At 33.0% G+C, this 23,105-nt stretch overlaps 1 protein-coding gene across 1 annotated transcript; it reads left to right on the forward strand.

Annotated features, from left to right (window-relative positions):
- Window positions 1–80: 80 nt before the first annotated feature.
- Gin1 (gypsy retrotransposon integrase 1) lies at window positions 81–22,807 on the forward strand. The gene is given in 9 exon segments (XM_046460468.2): window positions 81–174; window positions 6,476–6,621; window positions 9,014–9,207; window positions 11,073–11,378; window positions 16,401–16,592; window positions 16,694–16,870; window positions 17,498–17,783; window positions 21,893–21,970; window positions 21,973–22,807. Coding segments are annotated over 8 exon segments (1,566 nt in total). The 5' UTR covers window positions 81–174; window positions 6,476–6,482; the 3' UTR covers window positions 22,167–22,807.
- The last annotated feature ends 298 nt before the right edge of the window (window positions 22,808–23,105 follow it).

The raw sequence follows: 23,105 nt of genomic DNA on the forward strand, positions 1-23,105 counted from the left end.
AATTTGACCGGGCGGAACAATTTCCGGCAAGAGCCCAACGATCCGCCCTAATCTTTCCGGACCGAGGTTCCAAAGGCCCAGGAAGGACCGACTGGGATACTTCCGCTTCCTGTAGCACCAGATAAGTCGCGAGAGGAAGCTTAAATACAGTCGTTTGCATTTAGGACCACTTCGGTGAGTGGTCATTCTGATGTGCTTTATCATATGTACTGGTTTATTTTATTTTATCTTATTTTAAAGTGAAGTGTAATCTGACAGTAATTTCAAAACCATTCTCTTCGACTGAAGGCTGAAGATTTTGCGCAGGCGCCGTTGGGGCGGGAGGACCTTGAACGTTGCGAAGTCCCACCCAGCAGGCTAGAAAGGGAAGAATATTGTTGTCGGGCCCTGGGAGGTGACAACTAGGTGGGATTGAGTTTTAGTCAAAGTCGTTTTCCTGCTTGTGCATAGTTTATCTGGACCTTATCCTTAAAAGTCAGTTAACAAGCCATCAAAATGCTTGGGAAATACTTCTGCATAGTTATAGTATTTGAGACTCCAAGGTTATGAGTGAATTCAAAGGTCGGGTGCGGCTCTTGACTGACGTTAGAGCTTTCTGATCCATACTTTATCATAGTTGTGATTTAATCTGAAATATTGCCCCAAATTAAAGACTTCTGTGATGGGGAGAAACGTGAACTTAAGACAGAATCTTGTCACGTGGTTTTCAGGAAAAGAGGACATATTATTTTATTATTTCCCCTACGTGTGCATGTCAAAACCAGAATGGAAAAATAATTTTCAAAATGGAAATGAATATCTTATGTGGCTTCATGTGTGTGCCTAAGGAGTTAAAGGCTTTTGTTGTTTTTGTAAGCTGAAATGAAGCAGAGAAGTATCTGGTGTATTCATTTTCCAGTCTCTCACATTGCATAAAATTGTACTGGCCCATTTTTTTTCAACAATTAAAATAGAATACTTAAAAAAATCAGAATATAAATTCCAAGTTTTTGTATTATTGAAACCAAGATTTTACTTTAAGTTGTAATACATGCATATTATTACCTTTCAGAGGCATAGGTTACCAGCTTGATGGTTTTTACTCTTCTTGAAACACAAAACCTTATTGTATTTGAAGTAACACAGATAACTGTCTTACTTCATTGGACATACAAGATAAAATTATCAAAGGAATTAAGCAATAAATATTCACAAAGATATTTGTTCATTTTAACCAAATATGATCCTAACATTCCTTTTGCAAAAACAGAAGTTGTGATCACACTCAACTACCTTTTCTGATTCCTAAATTCTTAAAAATATAAGCAAATCCAAAAATGGGCTAAAATACTCTTTATTTATGTAATTCAGACAGATCTCTTAATTCTTTGTGAATGATACCTTTGCTTAATAATCTGTGCATAGAAGATATTTTATTATGTTTGCCCTGAATGTTGCAGCTTAAAACCATTCTTCTCATATTAACTACCTCTCAAATGGTTGGTTTCTCGCGACCAGGTGATGAATAGGAAAAATTTCTGTTTTTTAAATTATTTTACATAAATACCAAACATGAATAACAACTCTTAACCATCTATTTAAAAGGCAATGCTTTTATAAACTCATCTGTCTTAGGCATTTTCTATTTCTCATCTGTCTCTTAAATTCAGAGCCAGCATTAAACCATAAGGTCATTATAGCTGAGTGCAGTGGAACACACCTAAATCCCACTACTCAGGAGGTTGTGGCAGCAGGATCACAAGATAGAAGTCAGCCTGTGCAATTTAGCAAGACGTTCTCCTAAAAAATAAAAGACTGGAGATGTGACTTAGTGGTAGAGTGTCCCTGGGTTTAATCCCTATTACTGCAAAAGTATGTAAATAAATAAATAGTCATTATAAATTATATGCCTCCTGAGTCTTCTGGGTTTTGCTATTAGCAGTATAAATTTATAAATAAACATAGCTCTAAAACATTAATCACTATTAATGTAAGGACAGAGATTTTAAAATCTTTTTTCCTTATAAAAATTTTGAGAAAAGAAAGTGTTCTCTTAAAACAGCCTGATGTGAATGATAATATTTGAATATAACAATAAATACATATTGCTTTACTATTTACAAAGGACTTATCAAATCCATTATATCATTAATCCTCATTATTGTAAAAAAAAAAAAAAAAAAAAAAGGACAGTTGTTATGTCTTTTTTTTCCCCCAAACATTGGTACTGAGTCGTAGGTAAGTATCAAACACCTGTAATTCTTACTCCATCCTTCTTAGACAACACCCTTCTTGAAATTCCATGTATGTATTCTCACCAACAGTACTCTGCAACTTTGATAGTACTTGTTTTTTGTTTTCCTGTTGTTTATATAATAGTATTGTATTGTGGTTTTAATTAACGTTTTTTTTGTTGTCTCAAGTGATGTAGAGTACTTTTCATTTGTTTATTTAACCATATATCTATACAGCTCTTTTGCTCATTTTAAAAATTGGATTGTTTTCTTATAAATTTTGAAAGTTCTTTATAAATTTCAGATAGAAGTTCTTTATTGGAAATGTGTTTTGCAAATATTTTCTCCCAGATGTGATTTCTTTTATTTTCTTAACAATATATTTAAAAGAACAAAAGTTATAATTTTTATTTCATAAATGATGTTTTTTATTTGTTATTTTGGAAGTATTGCCAGACCAAAGTTCGTCTCTTCTAGAATTGGACTTCTGTAATTATAGGTTTTATATTTGGACCTATGACCCATTTTAAGTTAATTTTTACATATAGTGCAAGGTATAAGTTGAAGTTCATGGTTTTTTTTTTTTTAATACAGTTGTTTATTTGTTCCAGTATTTATTGAAAACAGACTTTCTTCATTAAAATTACTTTGGAACTTCTGCTGAAAATCTGTTTACCATATCTGAGTGGATTTTTATTGGAGACTCTTATTTTTTTCCATGGATCTACTGCTCTCATTTTGCTAGTACCATAGTCTTGATTGCCACACCATCACTTGGTCCCAAGAAACTGAGTCTTGTAATAATGAAGTTCTTTAACTATTTTTACTTTACAAAGTTGTTTTAACTTTTCTAAGTCCCATGTCAATTTGAGAACTGGCTTATCTGTTTCTACAAAAGAGTTTCTGGGTTTCTGATTTGGATTGCATTGAATCTTTAATCATTTTGGGGGAAATTGGCATCTTTGTAAAGTTGTCCAGCTTTTTCTCCTTGTTAGGGTGGGAGTAACTTTACAACCTTCTACATTTTAGAAACTCTGTGGGAATTTTTAAATGATATTTCAGATGGAAACAATTTACTTTCATTGTGTTATTCACTGTAATATCCTTATGGGAAGAGATAATAAGATTAATTCCTTTATTTGTAAAATGGATGTCATCCCTTACTGCTTTCTCAGGAACATAATACTGTCACTTATTATTTTTTCCTCTCCTCCATTTCTAATAGTCTTTCTCTAGAAGCCCTTCCTCTTAAAACTTTTTGGGTTATTCCCTTCTTGCAACCAAAACAATTTTTCTTTAATTTTTAAAAATTGTAGTAATTTGAAATTTACCATTTTAACCTTTTTAAGTGTGCCATTAACTAACTAGCATTCAGTCCATTAATATTGTATAACAATCACCACCGTCCATCTCCAGAACTCTTTTCACCTTGTATAAATGAAGCTATACCCATTAGACAATAATTTACCTCTTTCCTGCTCCCTATTTAGACCAATGACTGAACCTTGTGTCTATCTCTTTTGTTTGTTTATTTGTTTGTTTTTAAATACCTTTATTTTATTTATTTATTTTTATGTGGTGCTGAGGATTGAATCCAGGGCCTTGCACATGCTAGGCTAGCACTCTACCGCTGAGCCATAACCCCAGCCCCTCCCCCCATCTATCTCTTTTTTCTTCTTTTTTTAATTTGTTTTAATTAGTTACACATGACAGTACAATGACCTTGAAATATCATACATTTGAATCAGATGGGATATAATATCTCATTTTTCTGAGTATGCAGGTTGCATAATCACATTAGTCATGCATTTACATATATACACACAGTAATAATAATGTCTGTTTCATTCTACTATCCTTCCTATCTCCCCACCCCCTACCCTCCCCTTCCATCACTTCTCTCTACCTAATCTAGGGTAACGCTATTCTTTTTTTTTTCTCATATCTTCATTCATGTATTTTGTATAACAATGAGGGTCTCCTTCTACCATCCATGCACACGCGCACGAGCACACACACACACACACACACACACACTGGGTACAAGTCCTTTGTTTTATATATATATATATATATATATATATATATATATATATATAAAGACATCTTTTCCCAGTTTCTGACTTGCCTTTTCACTTTCTTAATAGTATCTTTTGATGAACAGACATGTTGACTTTTATGAAATCCTAGTATTTTTTTTGTATATGTCCTGTTTAAGAAATCTTTGCTTATTCTAAGGATTTCAAGATCTTTTCCTTTGTTTTCTCCCAGAAGCTTTGTTGTTTACCTTTCACATTTAGGATTATGATCTATGTGGAATTAGTGTTTAAGAAAAATGTGAGGCAGCTGCTTAATGGCTTTATTTTCCTATAAAGATATCCAGGTATTCCAATATCACTAAAAGACCATATCTTCCCCCATTATATTGAATGTTTTATTGTAAACTAATTGACTTTATATGTATGGATCTAATGCTGCATTCCCTATTCTGTTCCAGTGGCCTATTTGTCTATTTTTATGCCAGTTCTACAGTGTCTTTTTTACTTATTTTTATACAAAATCTTAAAATCTAATCCATTAATTTTCAAGGGTTTTTCAGAAACTGCAATATACTACTTTGTTCAATTTGTGGGTACAGCCATCTTTTATAAAATGAAAAAGTTATATATTTAAATGAAAGTGGATTAAACTTAGAACATATTGATTGATAATACTTTGTAGAGAACCGACCTGTTTTTTAGATTATAACGGGACTATGTCAGCATTACAGAAGTTTTACTTTTAAGCAGATTATACTTCATGTTAACTTAATATTGAAGGATGTTAGAATTGCATTGGTATTTTCTGTGAACTTGTAAATAGACCAGAAAAGTGTTATTAGCTGTTCAAAGAGCTGTATCATAGGAAAAGAGACTTATACATCTTAAGCTATGGTTCATTGGCATACTCTGTTCTGCTTTGTTCCAATGTTCTCTTTACAGTAATATATTCTTTGTTTCATCTTGAGATCCTCCAATAGTCAGAAAATATGTTGTTTTTAGAATTTCGAATTTTAATAATTTGTATTAGAGTTGTAGCAGGAAAATGAAGATATATTCTCTTGTGGTTTTTAAAGAAAATTTAATAAAATTCCTTTTTTCAGAGGTATGGATAGGGACAAATAAACCTGGAGATTAATAGCAGCAAAAAATAGTTCCTACTTCTAGGACTGACATGTCAAGAAGAAATGATTTTGACTTCCAGTGAGAATTAGAGACAAAGAATACAGGCTCCCCGATGGGTGCTCTTTGTAAAGGGTTGCAGCTTTATCTAAGGAAAGAGCCAGTAAATAAATATCCTGACTTCTTTCTTCTCTTGCATTCTGATTTGCCACTGCCTCCCACTGGTAATTCCAATCAGAAAATGATAAATGCAGAGTGTAAGGGTCAATTTCCTAGGGCACAGCGAACAGGAGAGAAAGGCCAAAAGTGGATATGGAGGATTGAGCATGGTGGCAAATAGAATAACACAGAATTGTTCCTTTTAACTGAAAATATGAAATAAAAGCTTTTTTTTTTTTTGTAAAAGGTTCACCATGTTACCTATAGTCTGTTATAGAAAAGGGTTTGGTTTTGCTTTTGCCAGTACAGCCAGATTTTTTTTTATGACATTGACAGAGTATATGCAGCACCAAAACTCATTTTTGTTCAAGATAAATAGTTTACATGTAGATCAGAAGAATGTATGAGATCTGGCTGCTAAATATCTTCTCTGTCATGTATCATTAAAACATTCACAAAATATATTTAACATATGATTTGAATATGAGGTTTTTTGCATTTTGTACTGATCATGAATGTATTTAGAAGTAATATAAAATTACATTTCTCTCCTTATAATCTGTTATTTAAATGTCACAAAACAGGACCAACCTATGTAAGTAACATTTTCATTGTTGGCAATAAGAGGACTAACCAAACCTTACAGAGAGTATATTTGTTCATTTTTCCCCTAGTATATAGAAAATTTTCAGCATTGCTTATCACACAAAAAGAGACAAGATAATTTGTCTTGATTTATCTCAAAAATAGCATTTGAATGTATTTGTTCACATACATCACTCTATTCCTTTTTTGTACTACAATTGTCTCCCTCCCAGAAATGTTTTGGGAATGCTCAATTCAAAAGCAGAGATGTGACAGAAACCTGAACTAAAATAGGCTTTTCCCAAAGCATGAATTAGATTATTATTTAAGTAATATCTTTAAATATCTTTTACCTAGGTTCACGATGGTCCGGAGTGGAAAAAATGGTGACCTTCATCTTAAACAGATTGCATATTATAAGCGAACTGGTGAATATCACTCAACTACACTACCAAGTGAGAGAAGTGGCATTAGAAGAGCAGCAAAAAAATTTGTCTTCAAAGGTGAAATTAACATCCAAAATTTTGAATATAAGTTATAGATTCTTTTCCACATGCATTTTTATTTTGTGGATTCCTGATAATTTCTGTGGTAATTTGTTGTTGCTAAACAGTTATGAGTTAAGATGGTAATGACAATCAAAAGCAAAATGAGAAATCATACTGAAGCCAACGGAAGGCCAGTAAGCATAAGAAGGGCCTTCAGAATTATATACAGAGATACCATGAAAAAATAAATAAAACCTACATAGAAGCCTGTGTGAGAATTGATTGATTTCTCCTTCCTTTGTACTTCAGTAGTTCCTACTTAGATGGGGCATTTTCAAGCACTTACGCCACTGTAAATAAGGAATTTATTTGATGTTTAATATAAAAATATTAACAAAGTTAACTAATTTGTTTTCTAAAAGAAGAAATGGAGGGAATTAACTGTATTCATTTCTGTGCCCCCCCCACACACACACACACTGCTATAAAGTATTCTCAGAGTTACATTTATTTTTGGATCCTGAATTCCCTTGATAGATTAAATATTTGAAAGGCAGTGCAATATTTATCTTGAAATGTCCTCTTCCCCCCTTCCCTCCTCCAAAGAGGATGAGAAGTTTGGGATAGGATAGATAAGAAGAATAGTCAATGAGTAGCTAAATGAGTGTCGGTGCTTTTAATGGGAGTTTTGCACATAGGTATGTTAGGCTTTTCCCAAAGCATGTCAAGAAAATTCTAATAAACAAATGCCTGTTCTCCTCTCCTGTGTACATGCCTATCAATAACTCCATATGCTTAAAGAAGGCAGACTATTTACTTCTTATACCCTTAAAGTGAGATGTTGGGGATGCAAATCAAGTCAAGATGGCGCCTGGCACTTTGTCAGGAGAAGTGGTTTGTGAAGCAATGCCAGTGAGCCATTAAGATGATGAGGATTCCTTATTGGCTGACTGCTGATGTTAATTGAGTCAAGCTGTGTGTAATTAGTTAAGTATATATACCTCTGCTATCTGGCAGAGAAGCGGCTCCTGCTACCTTGGGTGCCTGCTACTTTGAGTTCCCGCTGAGTTCACTCGCAATAAAGTAGTTCCCGTTTCAACCTTCAAGTTGCTTGTCACCTCTCGGTTATTTTGCCCAGCCGGACTGCGGCAGTGAGGATTCATTTTTATTCATTTATTTAATCATTTATGGAAAAAATGTTTAACTGAGTTTTCACTGAATGCCAAGCATATCCTATGCCCTTAAGATATATAAGAGTTCCTGATTTATAAGATAAAGAGTTCCTTTACTCAGAATGCTTTCCTTCTAATTAAATAAGGAACATTTTATTCAGCATGTGTTTTAGCACATAGTAGCTTAGTGCTAGATTCTGTCCTTTAAGTAGTTATCTTGTCCATACTGGAGAAGTGATGGTTCTGAATCCCTTGGTTGTTTCTCAATTGCAAATTCTTCTCAGGTATCCTAAAGAAAATGCAACTAGCTTGGAGAAGTGGAGTGTGCCTGTAATCTCAGCAGTTTGGGAGGCTAAAGCAGGAGGATCATGAGTTCAAAGCCACCTCAACAATTTAGCAAGGCCCTAAGCAACTTAGTGAGACCCTGTCATTAAATAAAATATTCAAAAACGGCTGGGGATGTGGCTCAGTGGTTGAGTGCCCTAGGTTCAATACCCAGTACTAAGGAAAAAGAAAGAAATGCAATTAGCTCAGTGTAGTGGTATAGCCCTATAATTCCAGCCACTGGCAACTTCAAGTTGGAGGCCATCCTAGGCAATTTAGTCAGTTCCTTTTTTTTTTTTTTTTTAAATAAACAGGCCTGGGGAGGTATCTCAGTGGTAGAGTGCCCTGAGTTCCATCCTTAGTACTATAGGGGGGGAGGGGGAAGGAAAGAAAATAACTTAAAACATTTAGCTTATTCCTCTTTACCAACCCTAGCTTCTATTCAAATCTAGAAAAAGCAGAGAGGGGTAGTTGCTTACAAAACTACAGTTATATAAGTGCAATATTTTTAGAAAATTCTCTTCCGGGGGTTATTTTTCTGTATATAATTCATTTGCTAATTTATGCCATTTTTAGGAGGCATCTGCAGATATTTGTCCTAGTTTGAGTTCTCACATAGATAATTTCATACTGTCACAGTTATTACATGCTTTGGCAAATAAGCTGGCTCTGCTTGTATTGATAGTTACAGAATTAAAGCAGCTAGGGTTCTTCCTAGATAGCCAATAAGTATAACAGCTAAGGACCTTAGAGTTTGTATGGTGACATCATTACAAATAAATATTATTTTAAGTGGAGAAAGACTTTGTAAATTCAGTAACTCCATAGTTTGAAGATAAGTCTGTGATTATCTTTATGATATAAATTTTTAAAAAGTTACAGTTTTATCTCTTTGGTCTCATTTATTCCAGAAAAAAAGCTGTTTTATGTTGGAAAAGACAGAAAACAAAATCGTTTGGTAATTGTTTCAGAAGAGGAAAAAAAGAAAGTCCTAAGAGAATGCCATGAAAATGACACTGGAGCTCATCATGGCATATCCAGAACTCTCACTTTAGTGGAATCCAGTTACTATTGGACTTCTGTGACCAATGATGTCAAACAGTGGGTATGGCTTTATGTATTTAGAACACTTTGACTAATATCTTTTTAAGAAGTATGCAAAATTTGTTGTTGCTCCAGATTTACTCTGGTTTCTCATTAAGTATTTTTTTGTATGGGAGTTTATGTACTAAAAAAATATTAATTGTTAGTTTTATTTCCCTTCACAGTTCTTTTAAATCACTAAATTGCAATTTGAACTAAAATAAAAGTATTGTTTAAACATTTGAAAATACCATATTTAGGGCTGGGGTTGTGGCTCAGCGGTAGAGTGCTTGCCTAGCATGTGTAAGGCACTGTGTTTAATCCTCAGCACCACATAAAAATAAAATAAAATGAAGGTATTGTGTTCAACTACAATTAAAAAATAAAATATTTAAACAAAAAAGAAAATACCATATTTATATAGATGATTTAGAACCACATTTTCATCATTGAACTTTTTTGTATAGGCAGAATTTAAATGGGGCTGAAATTCCTTTGATTAATTCATTACATTTTTAATGCCAGTCATATTTTCTGTATGCAGGAGAATATGTTTACAAATCAAACCCAGTTTCTGCTCTCAGCTTTCATTTCTATTCCAATTTGAGTTAGAAAGTGTCAAACATGGCAGAAACTCCAAACCAAAATCAAATTGTGAACCTGCCATGCATCCCTTATAAACATGCAGTGAAATCTTTGCCACTGAATATGTATGATTTGAGAATGGATATGATCTTTTGAAATTATCAGAGGTTATTTCTGATTAAATCTGGTGAATAAGTTGGAAAGTGAAAAAATCTGATCAAAAGTAACTATGACTATACTGTAGTACGATCATTTGAAATTTTTTCTTAAAATTAGTTTGGAATTAGTCTCCAAAGTGAAATTACAGAAGTACATTGAAAAATGGCACCATCCATAAATTTATCATTTGATCTCATCTCACTTCCCTTAACTGAAACATGGGCTTTGTTTTTGTTCACTGACCCCTCTTTTTTCGTTCATTAGGACCTAGAGAAATTCCTGGTGTCTATAAATGTTGTTATTGAAATTACATCAATGAATATTCTTGGAGTAAATGAATGAATGAACATCTTAAGAGTGATAACTTTAGAAACATCTTTTACATATAGAAATTATCGCATATTCACAAACTGATTTAAAGTCATAGAAAATGAATCATCACATAGTTTCCCATAAATATGTACAATTTTATGTGTCAATTAAAAAGTAAAATAATAGGGACTGGGGATGTGGCTCAGTGGTAGAGTGCTTGCCTCGCACATGTGAGGCCCTGGGTTCCATCCTTAGCACCAAATATAAATAAAGTAAAGGTATAAAAAACAAAGTAAAATAATAGGAAAACTTACTTTAAGACCTATTGGTTTAATAAATATTTATTGAATATGAATTAGAATTATGTTCCATGTGACTAAAACCCTATAAGATGGTCATTTGATAGAAATAGCAATTACTATTTGCTTATTGTTCTTAATAAAAGATTTTTGTTTTGAATTTAATTATTTTTTTTCTGTACCACTGAGCTTTATACTTTTGTTTTCATGTTGTTATTTTCAACTTGAAAATTTTCCTTTAGCATTTCTTACAAGGCAGTCCAATGACAATTAACTCACTTTTTTTTTTGCCCTGGAAATGTCTTGATGTTGCCTTCATTTCTAAATGGCAGCTTTTCTGGGTAGAATATTCTTAGTTGTTAGTTTTTCAATAAAAGGTTTAATTCAGTTTGCTGTTCTTAGTCCAAAAGTTTCTCCTTCAAAATGCAAAGTACCTACTAACCATTTCAAAATTATGATTTATAAGATTAATTTTATATGTCAACTATATTAATATTTGTCTTTATTTTCTTTATTGTGTTCCTCTTTGTAGGTATATGCTTGTCAGCATTGCCAAGTGGCAAAAAATACAGTTATTCTAGCACCTAAACAACACCTTCTCAAGGTGGACAATCCATGGAGTATAGTTACTGTTGATCTGATGGGACCTTTTCATACAAGCAACAGAAGTCACGTATATGCTTTAATCATGACAGATTTGTTTACAAAATGGGTTATGATTTTGCCTCTGTGTGATGTTTCAGCATCAGAAATTTCTAAAGCTATTATCAATATATTTTTCTTATATGGACCTCCTCAGAAAATAATAATGGACCAAAGAGATGAATTCATTCAACAGGTAGGATGATTAAACTACTGAGGTTTGAGAGTATATTCTTCCTGCCTTTCAGTGTTCAGTCCACAGTGTCCTGTGCATGATAAAGTGCTTAATAAGTTCAGATAAATTGCTATGGTACAAGGGTAGTTGGACTGGAAATTAGGAGACTAGATTTTAGTACTTACTGTGCTGCTAAATATTTGTAAACCTATCTTTGGGAATCCTCAAACTAAAATGAGAAGATTACACAAAATAATCTTTGTTTGCTTCTTGCCCATGAAGCCAGATGGAAGATTAGGGGAGGAAAGGAAGGGGGTTAAGGGGGAAGAGACAGGAAAGGGGAGAAACTACAGAATGAAATTAACCAGGGCTGGTGTTGTGGCTCAGTGGTAGAGCACTTGCTTAGCACATGTGAGGCCCTGGGTTCGATTGTCAGCACCACATATAAGTAAATAAAATAAAGGTCTATTGACAACATATATATATTAATTATATATCTATATATTAATCAAATTATGTGATGTACTTATATGAGTATACCACAGTGAATTCCACCTTTATATGTGTCTATAAAGCACAAATCAAAAGAAAAAAAAAACCAAGAACAAAAAATTAGAAGACAAACCAGTAGAATAGAGGAAAGGGAGCAGAGGGAAGGAATGGGATGAGGAAAGAAGTACTGGGAACTGAAATGAAACAAAGTGTGTTCCATATGTTTATGATTATGTCAGAATGAACCTCACTTATATATAACTAGAATGCACTGATAAAAACTTAAAAATCTCTAATTGTCAGGTAAAGGGGGACTTGACTAGATGGAAAAATACATCTTATACATGAATGAGAATATTCAGTATTGAAAGATGTTTTTCCCCTTGTCTTGGCCTTTTACCTAATTAAAGTTAATCTGGAAGAATAAGCAGGCAATAATATGTATGAAAAGTCTAAAAAACAAATGTAATACTGTTAGACTTAAAGCCTATTTTAAATTTTTGCAATTAAATCAGGCAGAGTGGTACACACCTGTAGTCCTAGCTACTTGGAAGGCTGAGGTGGGAGGATCACTTGTGCCCAAGAGTTCAAGATGAACCTGAGCAAAATAACAAGACTTTGTTAAAAAAAAAAAAAGGAAAGGAAAGGAAAAAAAAGTATAAAATTTCATAAGGGATAGATTACCGTATAGGAATAATCAGAGTTAGCTAGACTTTCTTGGTACATAATACCTATGATGTCTCAGTCCAAAAGAAATACCTAAACTTGTATTTATTAAGTAGTTAGGGCTTGTGTGAGGATCCCTAAGACTATCCCCATCTTCCACTAGGGACAATCCTCATGATTCACTTGGAGAACACAGCATTTAGGCATATTCATGGTTAATGTTTATTCAGTGGAAGCATATAAAGCAAAATCAGCAAAGAGAAAAGGTATATGAGGAGAAGTCAGAGAAATACAAGAAATAGTAACTTGTGAAAGCTCCTAAGATCTCTCTCATTAGAGACACAGGATGTGTTTATTTTCCTGCAGCAGTGAATTGTGACAAGGGATGTGGAATATTGCCTACAAGGGAAGCTCTTTGGAGACCCAGTGTCTTGAGTTTTCACTGGGACCTTTTCTCATAGACACCCTGGCCTGGCATATAACAAATTTCTAAACCCTCAGAAGGAAAAGTGTTTAGCAAAAGCCACATGATTTGTATAAACTATTCAGGCATACTGAGCCACGCTTATCAGAAAGTGGGTAGAACCTTTTTGGTGGGAACCAGAATCCAAGATCTTAGATATCTGCCAAGGACCAATCTTATAAGGAGGATTTTTTTTTTTTTTTTTTGTACTAGGGATTGAATCCAGGAGTGTTTAACCACTGAGACACAATCCACAGCCCTTTTTTGTGTTTTATTTAGAGATGGGGTCTCACTGAGTTACTTAGATCCTTGCTAAGTTGCTGAGGGTGACTCTGAACTCGAAATCTTTCTGCCTCAGCCTCCTCCTGAGTCACTGGGATTATAGGCGTGTGCCACCAGCTCAGCATAAGGAGGACTTTCAAAGGATAGCAGTCTCAGACCTTCCATGTTAATTCTTTTCAGCACAGGTCTATGCAGACAACTTAATAAGCATTTACATCCTAACCCACTTAATATCCATTTTAAAATATAACACTCGTAGCTGGGAGTGTAGGTCAGTAGCAAAACATACTTAGCATACATGAGATCCTGGGTTTAATTCTCAGCACTAAAATAATAAAGAAAATGAAATATGTATATGTTTATAAAATACTCATAAATTGAAAGTATTTTTACTTCATTCAATAATCAAAAACTATGTACTTGTTGTCTACTAAATGAAAGCCAGGCAACGGGGGACACACCTATAATCCCAGCCACTTGTGAGGTTAAGGTGGGAGGATCAAGAGTTTTGAGCTCAGCCTGAATAACATGGCAAGATCCTTTCACCAAAAAAAAGAGAGAGAGAGAGAGAGAAAGAAAGAAAGAAATTCAATAATGATAATATAGTAGCCATTATGATTAGCTAGCAGGTTTTTTTGGTCATGTTCAAAGTAACTTTAACGTTTACTAAAGATAATAATAAATGTTCACAAGTCTTTTTTGTGAGATTTCTTTATAATAAAAAAGTTACATATGTTTGGGAAAATTTGTACTTTTTGCTGTGATTAAACTGAAATATTTCATAAAAGTATAATGGTGAAAATGTAAAATGTATTCTTTTATCAGCAAATACAGAAAATCCTGCTTGGGCTGGGGTTGGGCTGAGTGGTAGAGCACTTACCTAGCATGTGTGAGGCACTGGGTTTAATTCTTAGCACCACATGTAAATAAAATAAAGGTCCACTGACAACTAAAAATAATTTTTTAAATAAATAAAGAAAACACTGCTAGAGTGTTGAAGTAAGTTTAGAACAATAAACAAATGGGAAATTTATTATACATTTAGATAAAAATTCAGATATTTCTAACATACTCAGCTTAGAGTATTTGCTAAATTGTTTCCATAAAAGATATGAAAACTTTTTGTAAACTTCTGAAGAAAAAGAATAAGCCTTTATTATTTGTTCTTTTAAAATATACACTGACAGTAGAGTGTATTTTAAAATATTATACGTATATTGAGTATAATTTATTCTAATTAGGATCCCATTCTTGTGGTTGAATATGATGTGGGGTTATACTGGTCATGTGAGAATAAGACTTTTCAATGGGAAAACATCTTCATTTTTTTAAATGTCATATGAAACTAAAATTGTAATGACTGATAGAATATCTGATTAGATGGTTGAGGGAAAAAGTTGATGGGATAAGGTTATCACAAGTGGATTCACTGGATCATTCCTAGGCAACCTTTTGTAACAAAGAGATTGAAGCCTTTTCCATGAGTCATTTAAAGCCATTGATCAAGTCCTCAGATTGAAACTGACTTCAGTGACAACTGTTCTCTGAGATTTCTAATTACTTTTTAATCAAAAGGAGAAAATTAGTAGATAAGAACTGAATTAGTACATATATCAGCATGGAATTGTGTTCAGCAGCAAGTAACAGAGAATTCCTCTTCCTTCTCCAATACATAAACTGCAGAAAGAATTTGTTTTGTACTCAGGCAAAAGAAGACCAGGCTGAAAAGGAAAGAATGATAACTGTGAATATCATTGGGAACCCATGCTGAGAGCTTTCTGTTCTACCATCTTTGGGTAGTTACTCTGAATTTTAGGCACATAATATGCCAGAGCTCAGGTCACAGTGTCTACATATCAGTCAGAAGAAAGGGGAGGACAGTGAGCAAAAACAAAAAACAAAAAAACTAATTAAAGCTGAGATTATATAATAAATTTAGCATATCTTTTTTCTGCCAGAATTGTATTTCATGAGCACTTTTACCTTCCAGGGAGATTGGGAAATACAGTTGCATTTCTTTTAGCTTTTCTCTGATTAGCATTACATGTTTAATTGCAATGTAAGGCTGGGTTGTAGCTCAATGGTAAGGCGTTTGCCTAGCATGTGTGAGGCATTGGGTTCCATCCTTAGCACCACATAAAAATAAATAAGATAAAGGTATTGAATCTATTTTTTTTTTTAAAAAGTGTGTGGGGGGCACGATGGCTGATGTAGGAAAAGTAGTTATTTTACATTTTACTGTTAACAAGTTTTCTAAACTCATTTTAACTTCTTTTAGGCCCTGCATAAAAATAACTGCAATAGCAACAAAAATAATAGTAGTAGTTCATAGTAATAAAGGTAGTTAAAAGTAATAAAGTAGCTAAAACTAATAAGTTCTTGACTATTGCTTGGCAAGAATTCTTTTTAAATGCTTTATAAACATTAATTTATTTAATTCTCATAGGAGTTCTGGATAAGAAGTTTCATTATTTTACAGATAAGGAAGTTTGGCCAAGTGAGTTTCAGTCACTTGGCCAAGGGCACCTGCCTGTTTACTGAATTATGTGACCTACTATATATATATATGATGAACTGAATTAAAAAGTTACTTGGATACAGAATTGCTGTTAAATCCTGACCTTCTGTTTCTTTATTTTATGTGTGTGGTAAGGCAGTTAACCTCCCAAGGTTATCTTCAAAGTAGGGTTAATAATACCTCAGAAAATCATTTTAAGATTTAGTGACAACAATGTAAAGCATCTTTTGTATTGACTATCACATAGCAAGGACTCAGTAGTAACTACTATTTTAAGTAAAATATCACAATTATTTTTATTTTTTATTTTTGAATTATTGGAAATTGATTGTAGGGGCACTTCACCACTGAGCCATATCCCCAGCCCTTTTTTATTTTTGATTGTGAGATGGGGTCTGGCTAAGTTGTCCAGGCTGACTTTGAACTCATAGTCCTCCTGCCACAGCCTCTCGAGTGGCTGAGATTATAAACATGCACTAGCATGCCCACAGTATGTATGTTTCTATTTAGAATGTGCTGTGGTCAGTGAAAAGGACAACATTCAAATTCTTTTTGAAGTCTTTTTTAAATCAGTGAAAAATACAAATGTTAAAAAGTCAACTTTGTTTTATGTATTTTTCAGATCAATGATGAACTATATGGATTATTTGGTACAAAACAGATTATAATTCCTCATGCCTCTGGAACTGTTAATTCAACTGAAAGTACTCCCAGCACAATCAAAACATTTCTTTCCAAATACTGTGCTGACCATCCCAACAACTGGGATGAGCACCTATCAGCTCTTTCATTTGCCTTCAATGTAACTCACTTGGTATGTGCCTTTATATTAATTCTGTACTTCTGAGTTATGACTATTTCTTGGCTAGAAAACATATTTTATTACAAAATTGTTGTTTATTTTTCTTAAAATAGGAACCTACTAAGAATACACCATATTTTCAAATGTTTAACCGAAATCCTTATATGCCAGAGACTTCGGATAATCTTCATGAAGTGGATGGTGGTAATACAAATATGTTTGCTAGAATTCTAGATGCAATTAAAGAAGCTGATAAAATAATGGAGAATAAGACAACTTCAGTGGGCCAGGTGATTCTATTTAATTCCAGTGGCTTGGGAGGTTGAGGCAGGAGCATCATGAGTTCAAAGCCAGCCTCAGCAACAGTGAGGTGCTAAGCAACTCAGTGAGACCCTGTCTGTAAATAAAATACAAAATAGGGCTGGGGATGTAGCTCAGTGGTTCAGTGACCCTGACTTCAATCCCCAGTAACCCCCCATCTCCCCCCAAAATGAAAAACTATAGAACTCTATAAAGTGATATTTATTCTTAAAATTTCAGCATGTATACATGTTCATGCACATATATATGCCATACCCTTAAACCAAAATGTTTCTATATGTTAAGTTCTTCTTGTCTTAGTTAAATAGTATGCTTGCTAGTTTGGAATTCTGATAGTAATGAGAAAATTATGAGTTTTAGAATCATAGCTGTATTCTGTATTTTGACTTTGAGAAATGACTAACATTTTAGTTTGCCTTCTCTGTGTAGCAGGGGTGAAAATACTGACTTTGAAATGTTACTTTAAGAATTGAATCAGACTCTTGCCTACTTTTCAGTAGCATTTCAATAAATAACCATTTTGTTATAATATTATCATTATCTGCATTTGCCTTCAAGAAATAACCTCTTGCTTTTTTTTTTTTTTACATTTGTAGATGGAGAACAACAATTTAGATGACCTAAATAAAAGCAAAATCATTGTTAAAAAGAAACCAAAGCAATTAAATCCATTTCATTTAAAAGTGGGTCATGAAGTTTTAAGACAAAGGAAAAATTGGTGGAAGGATGGTCGTTTTCAATCTGAATGGGTTGGTCCTTGTGTCATAGACTATATTACAGAAAGTGGATGTGCTGTCCTCAGAGACAATACTGGAACTAGGCTTAAAAGACCTATCAAAATGTCCCACCTTAAGCCTTACATAAGAGAATCCAGTGAACAAGGTAAATATCTGTCACTTTTGTGCATTTTTACTTTCTTTGAAAAGAGAAATTAAAAATACTAGAAATCTTTCTTACTTTTTGGGCTTTTTTTTTTTTTTGTTCTTATTATTTTTATGCAATTTGATAATAGTTTTAGGTAGGTATCCCAAGTCTGTTTTATTAGAATGTGTCTTCTGAAACTGAAAGATTTTATTTTGATTTGTAGTAGGCTTTTTAGTAATTCATGTGGAAAATACTGAACCTATATCTTCTGTTTTTGCTTTCACAACATCCTGTTAGACACTTGATGCCTGATTTTAGCATGGAAAAAAATCAACTAAAATTATCAATGCCATAAACAAACATTGTACAGAATTTAGTTGTGAAATAAATAAGGGAACTTAAAAATGTCGTGAGTGGGGAAAGGTGAGGGTACAGAGTGGGTTGTTCCCACAATGCTATAAAACATGATTGTACTCTAAACAGTCATAATTATCCCCAAATATGTCTAGTTCTTTATAGTCAAGATAGCTGATCTTTTTAACCTTTACTTTCATAGACTAGTTAAATAACATTTTTGCTATGGCTTTCAGATTAAGTCTCCTACTTTAACAAGACTGTTTTATTTTGTCCCTAGAGCTTCTCTGGGACAGATGACTGAGAGAGAGTTAACTGATACCTTAGCCAATAATTATGCTTTTTTATCTAAAGAAAGGTACAGCATAAGTAATATTTGAATATAAGTAACAGCTAATGGAAGATACAATATTGATTTTGTTTGTTTGTTTTATGGCATTGGGAATTGAATTCAGGGTCACTCTACCACTGAACTATACCCCCAGCCCTTTTTATTTTATTTTGAGTTATGGTCTCAGCTCAATTGACCATGATGACTTACATCTTATGGGCATGCACCACCATACCCAGCCAACATACTAGATTTTAAACAATATAAGCAAGTTATTTAGCAGGTTTAAATAAATAGCAACAAGAGCCGCAATGACAAGTAACCTACACTTATCCTGTATTTGGATGTGAAGCCCTTAGGAGCCTGGTCAGTAATAATAGCTCAACTATGCTTCTTATCTAAGCCACAACTCTTGTGCTAAAAGCTCTTAGTGCTTTTCCTTCTTGTGACAGACACAGTTATTCTAGTCAGTAAACTTATCTTGACTGTGTTCTAATTCTGAAAACTCACAAGTACTTTCATTTTCTTTGTTAGAAGGTAAGTGCTTTCATTCCTTGTGCCTCTTGGTTCTCAGCTACCCGGTACAATCTCTTGCTTCCACAAGTTATGTAGAAAAAAAGATTATATATTTATAAGCTATCCTTTCTATAGCAAGATTTCTTTCTTATCTTGGCTGTTCAGGACTTGCTGCCTTCTAATGTACTGACCTTAATACAAAATTTACACTTAAAATGATCCTGTATCATGATCTGTTTCAATATTTTTTAGTTTACCTTTACCACAGACTTTCTCAGAAAGGACAGCAGATATTTTGCTGCTTCTGAATATAGCTAATCTTAATTGGGAACAAAAGTTTCTAAACATTATAAATTTTGCCTCATTATTGAATTCTCCAAAGATGTTTCTTTCAGTAATATGAGAAAATTGTAATATTACTACTAGCATACACATAGGAATCTAAGATTAATGGGTGAATTTGTTTTAATTTTTCATGTTAACCAAAGGGAGTTCTCATCTGGTCATCCTAGAATCTGCATCTTGATTGGCCATTCTTTGGTCCTCTTTTTTGTATTTTTTTCATTTGCAAAAATTCTACATACATATGATTCTTGCCATCTATTTTTTTTAAATATCATGTATTTTCCTAAAAATCTTCATTTTATAAGCTGATTTTCAGGAGTCCTTGAGCTAAATTTAATGCAAACAATATCTTTGAATAACTCAACTTCATATTTGACATAAATTTGGGCAACCTATATCCAAAAGAACTATAAATTTGTCTGCTTTTGTCATCAACACTCTTTACCATTCTTGAGATTTTGTAGTTATATTAAAGATTTACTATCTGAAACACATATACTTCTGTTGCCAAAATCTTATCCATTCTTATCTAGAACATAATGTAGACAGAACACATTTGGTATTAGATCTACAGTATTTGTCACTGCTATTTTAAGCAAGGCTATTTAATATTTTATCTAGTTATTTTTTTAGCAAGAAATTTTAAAACGTACTGTAGTATCTCTTCATAATCATAAATGTTCCCTTTTGAAAGGAAAAATTACGTTATTAATTCACTGTTCTATTCATCACAAATTTTGAGTTGTTTTTAATTTATTTGATTTGTGATAGATTTGGTCTCCATCACCCAAAAATTTCACACTCATTTTCCTTCATGATGGAAAACCCCCCACCTGCAAAATGATTTGCACTATTGAGTAAGTTTTCTATTGTTACCATAACAAACTACAATAAATTTAGTGGCTTGAAACAACAAAAAACTGTCTTTGGAAATTCCTTTAATACTATGGTATTTGTGATCACTTAATAACTTTACAGCAGTTTACAGACCTTGAACCTATAGAATTCTCCATTGACTATTAGTAGAATAATTTACCAACAATACTATTACCATACCTAACCTTTGACGTTCTCTTATAAATTACTACCTGCCCCAATGTCAAACCTCTGTCAACACATTCTGAGTTTTTCATTTCCATGGATCATTTTTTCTTCTTTCATGCTGCTGTTGGTCCTAATACTTCTCATGGGGTGTGTGATTTGTATTTTCTCTTTCAGTTTTATTCATCTTATCCATCAGTTCATCCCATATTAGAATACAGATATCATTTTCTTTTCATCTTCAATTATCTATACTTTATTCCATCGTAAATTGTGTCTCTTCTTAATGTTATTTTCAACCTAATTACTGCTTTTACATTAATAAGAATTGGTGAAATTAAACTTGGAACACCTCTTAAAAACTAAAATACCAGGCATACTTTACTTCAGGAAGAATTAACTGGGCTAACATAAGCCCTAGCTTGTTTATGTGATCTGTTGATAGCCTAGATTTGTATGATGTACTGAAATTTATAAATTTAAATTTATAAATGTTTAAATTGGATTAGTTAGTGTAGGATCATTTCCCCATACATGTTAGCAAATTTATCTAGTCTGATCAACTTTCATTGATCTTCAATCTAAATGGACAAATTATCTTTCTTTTGCTGTTTCTTGAACTTAAAATATAGGTACTCAATAAGCTAATAAAAACTTAAATAGAATCTGTTAATGTCTTGGGAGAAAATTCAGAAAAGAAGGCAAGGTTCAGGACATAATCAGATGTGGTAGAAAACTGCCTTTGTAATGAATTAAAAGTATCTGATAGGAAGAAATCCTTTTCTGTTATTCTTTATATTAAAAGATACTGCTACTTTGCTGTCAGTTTAACATTCATTTTATATACATTTTTCTTGAGGATAATGATAAATTTGCTAAGAATATAATAAAATGCTGGAAAGAAGATTCCTGTAACAGTTTCAGTGTAGATTAGGTAGACCTAAGAATTACACTTAAGCTAACCTTTTAAAGCTACTTCATCGAAGCCTGCCTCCTTACACATTCCTATCACATCTGATTTTAGCAACTTTATTTTCAGTAATCTGTTTATAACCTATATTGTAATAATTTGATATTATCTTCCTAATGTGTGTTGTAAAAAGACCGAAGAATTATCTAATATTGTACATGTAAGGATGTGACAGATATTTTAAACCTTAATAATACACCCAGGAATATTTTGCCAGAAGCATATTAAATACATCATCATTATTAAAAACATAGTTTTACAATTTTGCTTTTAATTTCTACCACTCCTACTCCCTGTCTTCCACACATAAGTATCTGTCTGAGACAGGTCAGGGTAATGGGAAAATTTATCTGTTTTAAAATCCTTGACCATTGTGTGTGTGAGAGATAGATATATAAATATATAAATTTTTATTTATTTCACACACATTTTAACTGGATAAGTAAGAAGTTGTTAATCTTGATTGTTCATTTTCATTAGTTTAACTTTTGTTCCTCACTTAACATTGTTTAATTTTAAAATGATATTTAATTATAATTGTGAAAAGCAAACTTATGTCTCTTCTTTCAGACAGTCTTTATCTCTTGCAAGGTTCAGTAGTGACAGATCATGACTACATTGGATTGCCTGAAATTCCAGTTGGAGCATACAAGCAAATATTCTGGTAGAAGATGCACCTATTGGTATAGTTGACAATGAGTTACTAACATCAAACAAGGATCGTGAACTATTAGAATATAGAAATGCCAAAACCTCTCCATTGATAGAAGATCATGGTACTCTTGAAAAGCAGACTTTCAGTCTGTTGGACACTTCAAACCAAGTTCTTGAGTACTTAAGTTAGTAAATACCAAAATTAATTTTAAGTACTTATTTAGAATGTATAAAACCCCTTGAGTCTTGATATTTTATCTATTAAATTGTATAGAAGTATCTTGACACTCTGAAGGCAAAATCCTGAAAGTTTGTTTTATAATGGTTTATTTATATAAAGTTGTGCTACATTTGAGTATCAGTATGTGTGTGTGTGTGTGTGTGTGTGTGTGTGTGTATATATATATATATATATATATATATATATACACATGTGTGAAAAAATTCAGTTTTTATTTTAAATAGAGAATGGGTAAAGCACCTTTGCTTGTTATGAATTAAATTCTAGTTCAAAACTCTCAAATTTTGTCTGTTATTGGTATTGCATTTTCAGTTTTAATTTCTCTCCCTTTTAAAACATAAATTTTAACTACCTAGAATGGGATTAATAAATATTGGATGAACTGTAACATTAATGAAATAAAACTGCTTTCTTTGTCATTTGAGTTTCTAAAAACAATATTGTGGAGGAAAATTAGGGTTGCTTAATGGGTTTTTCACAATATTGATAATTTCAAATTATCTACTTTGTTAGATAGGTTCAAGAAACTATATGTTTGTTTGAAAACATTTGTTCATTTCCATATTATTTATTAAAATCTAAAGCATCCATTATAAGATTTTTTTCTGCAGTCTTTAAAAAAAGTAAGTATGTGTCACGACCCCTCGCCGGCAAGGGAAAACACGACACAGGATTCTTCTTTCAGCAGTTTATTCAGGCCTTGTTTCATGTATCATCTTCTAGTGACCCCCCGCCGAGCACCCAAGCATAGCCTAATAAAGCTTACTCAAGTCCAATCCAAAGCTGCTATGCGGGGTTTTCTCATTGGGTACTGAGGGACAGCGCGCCAACTCTCCCTAATAAGGAGTTGTTTACCAAGATCCACAACGGAGACCGGAGCCATCTTCT

The sequence above is a fragment of the Marmota monax genome, unplaced genomic scaffold, assembly GCF_021218885.2.
Source record: "Marmota monax isolate L192 unplaced genomic scaffold, Marmota_monax_Labrador192_F-V1.1 WCK01_AAM20220418_F8-fsc00006, whole genome shotgun sequence".
Classification (NCBI taxonomy): domain Eukaryota; kingdom Metazoa; phylum Chordata; class Mammalia; order Rodentia; family Sciuridae; genus Marmota; species Marmota monax.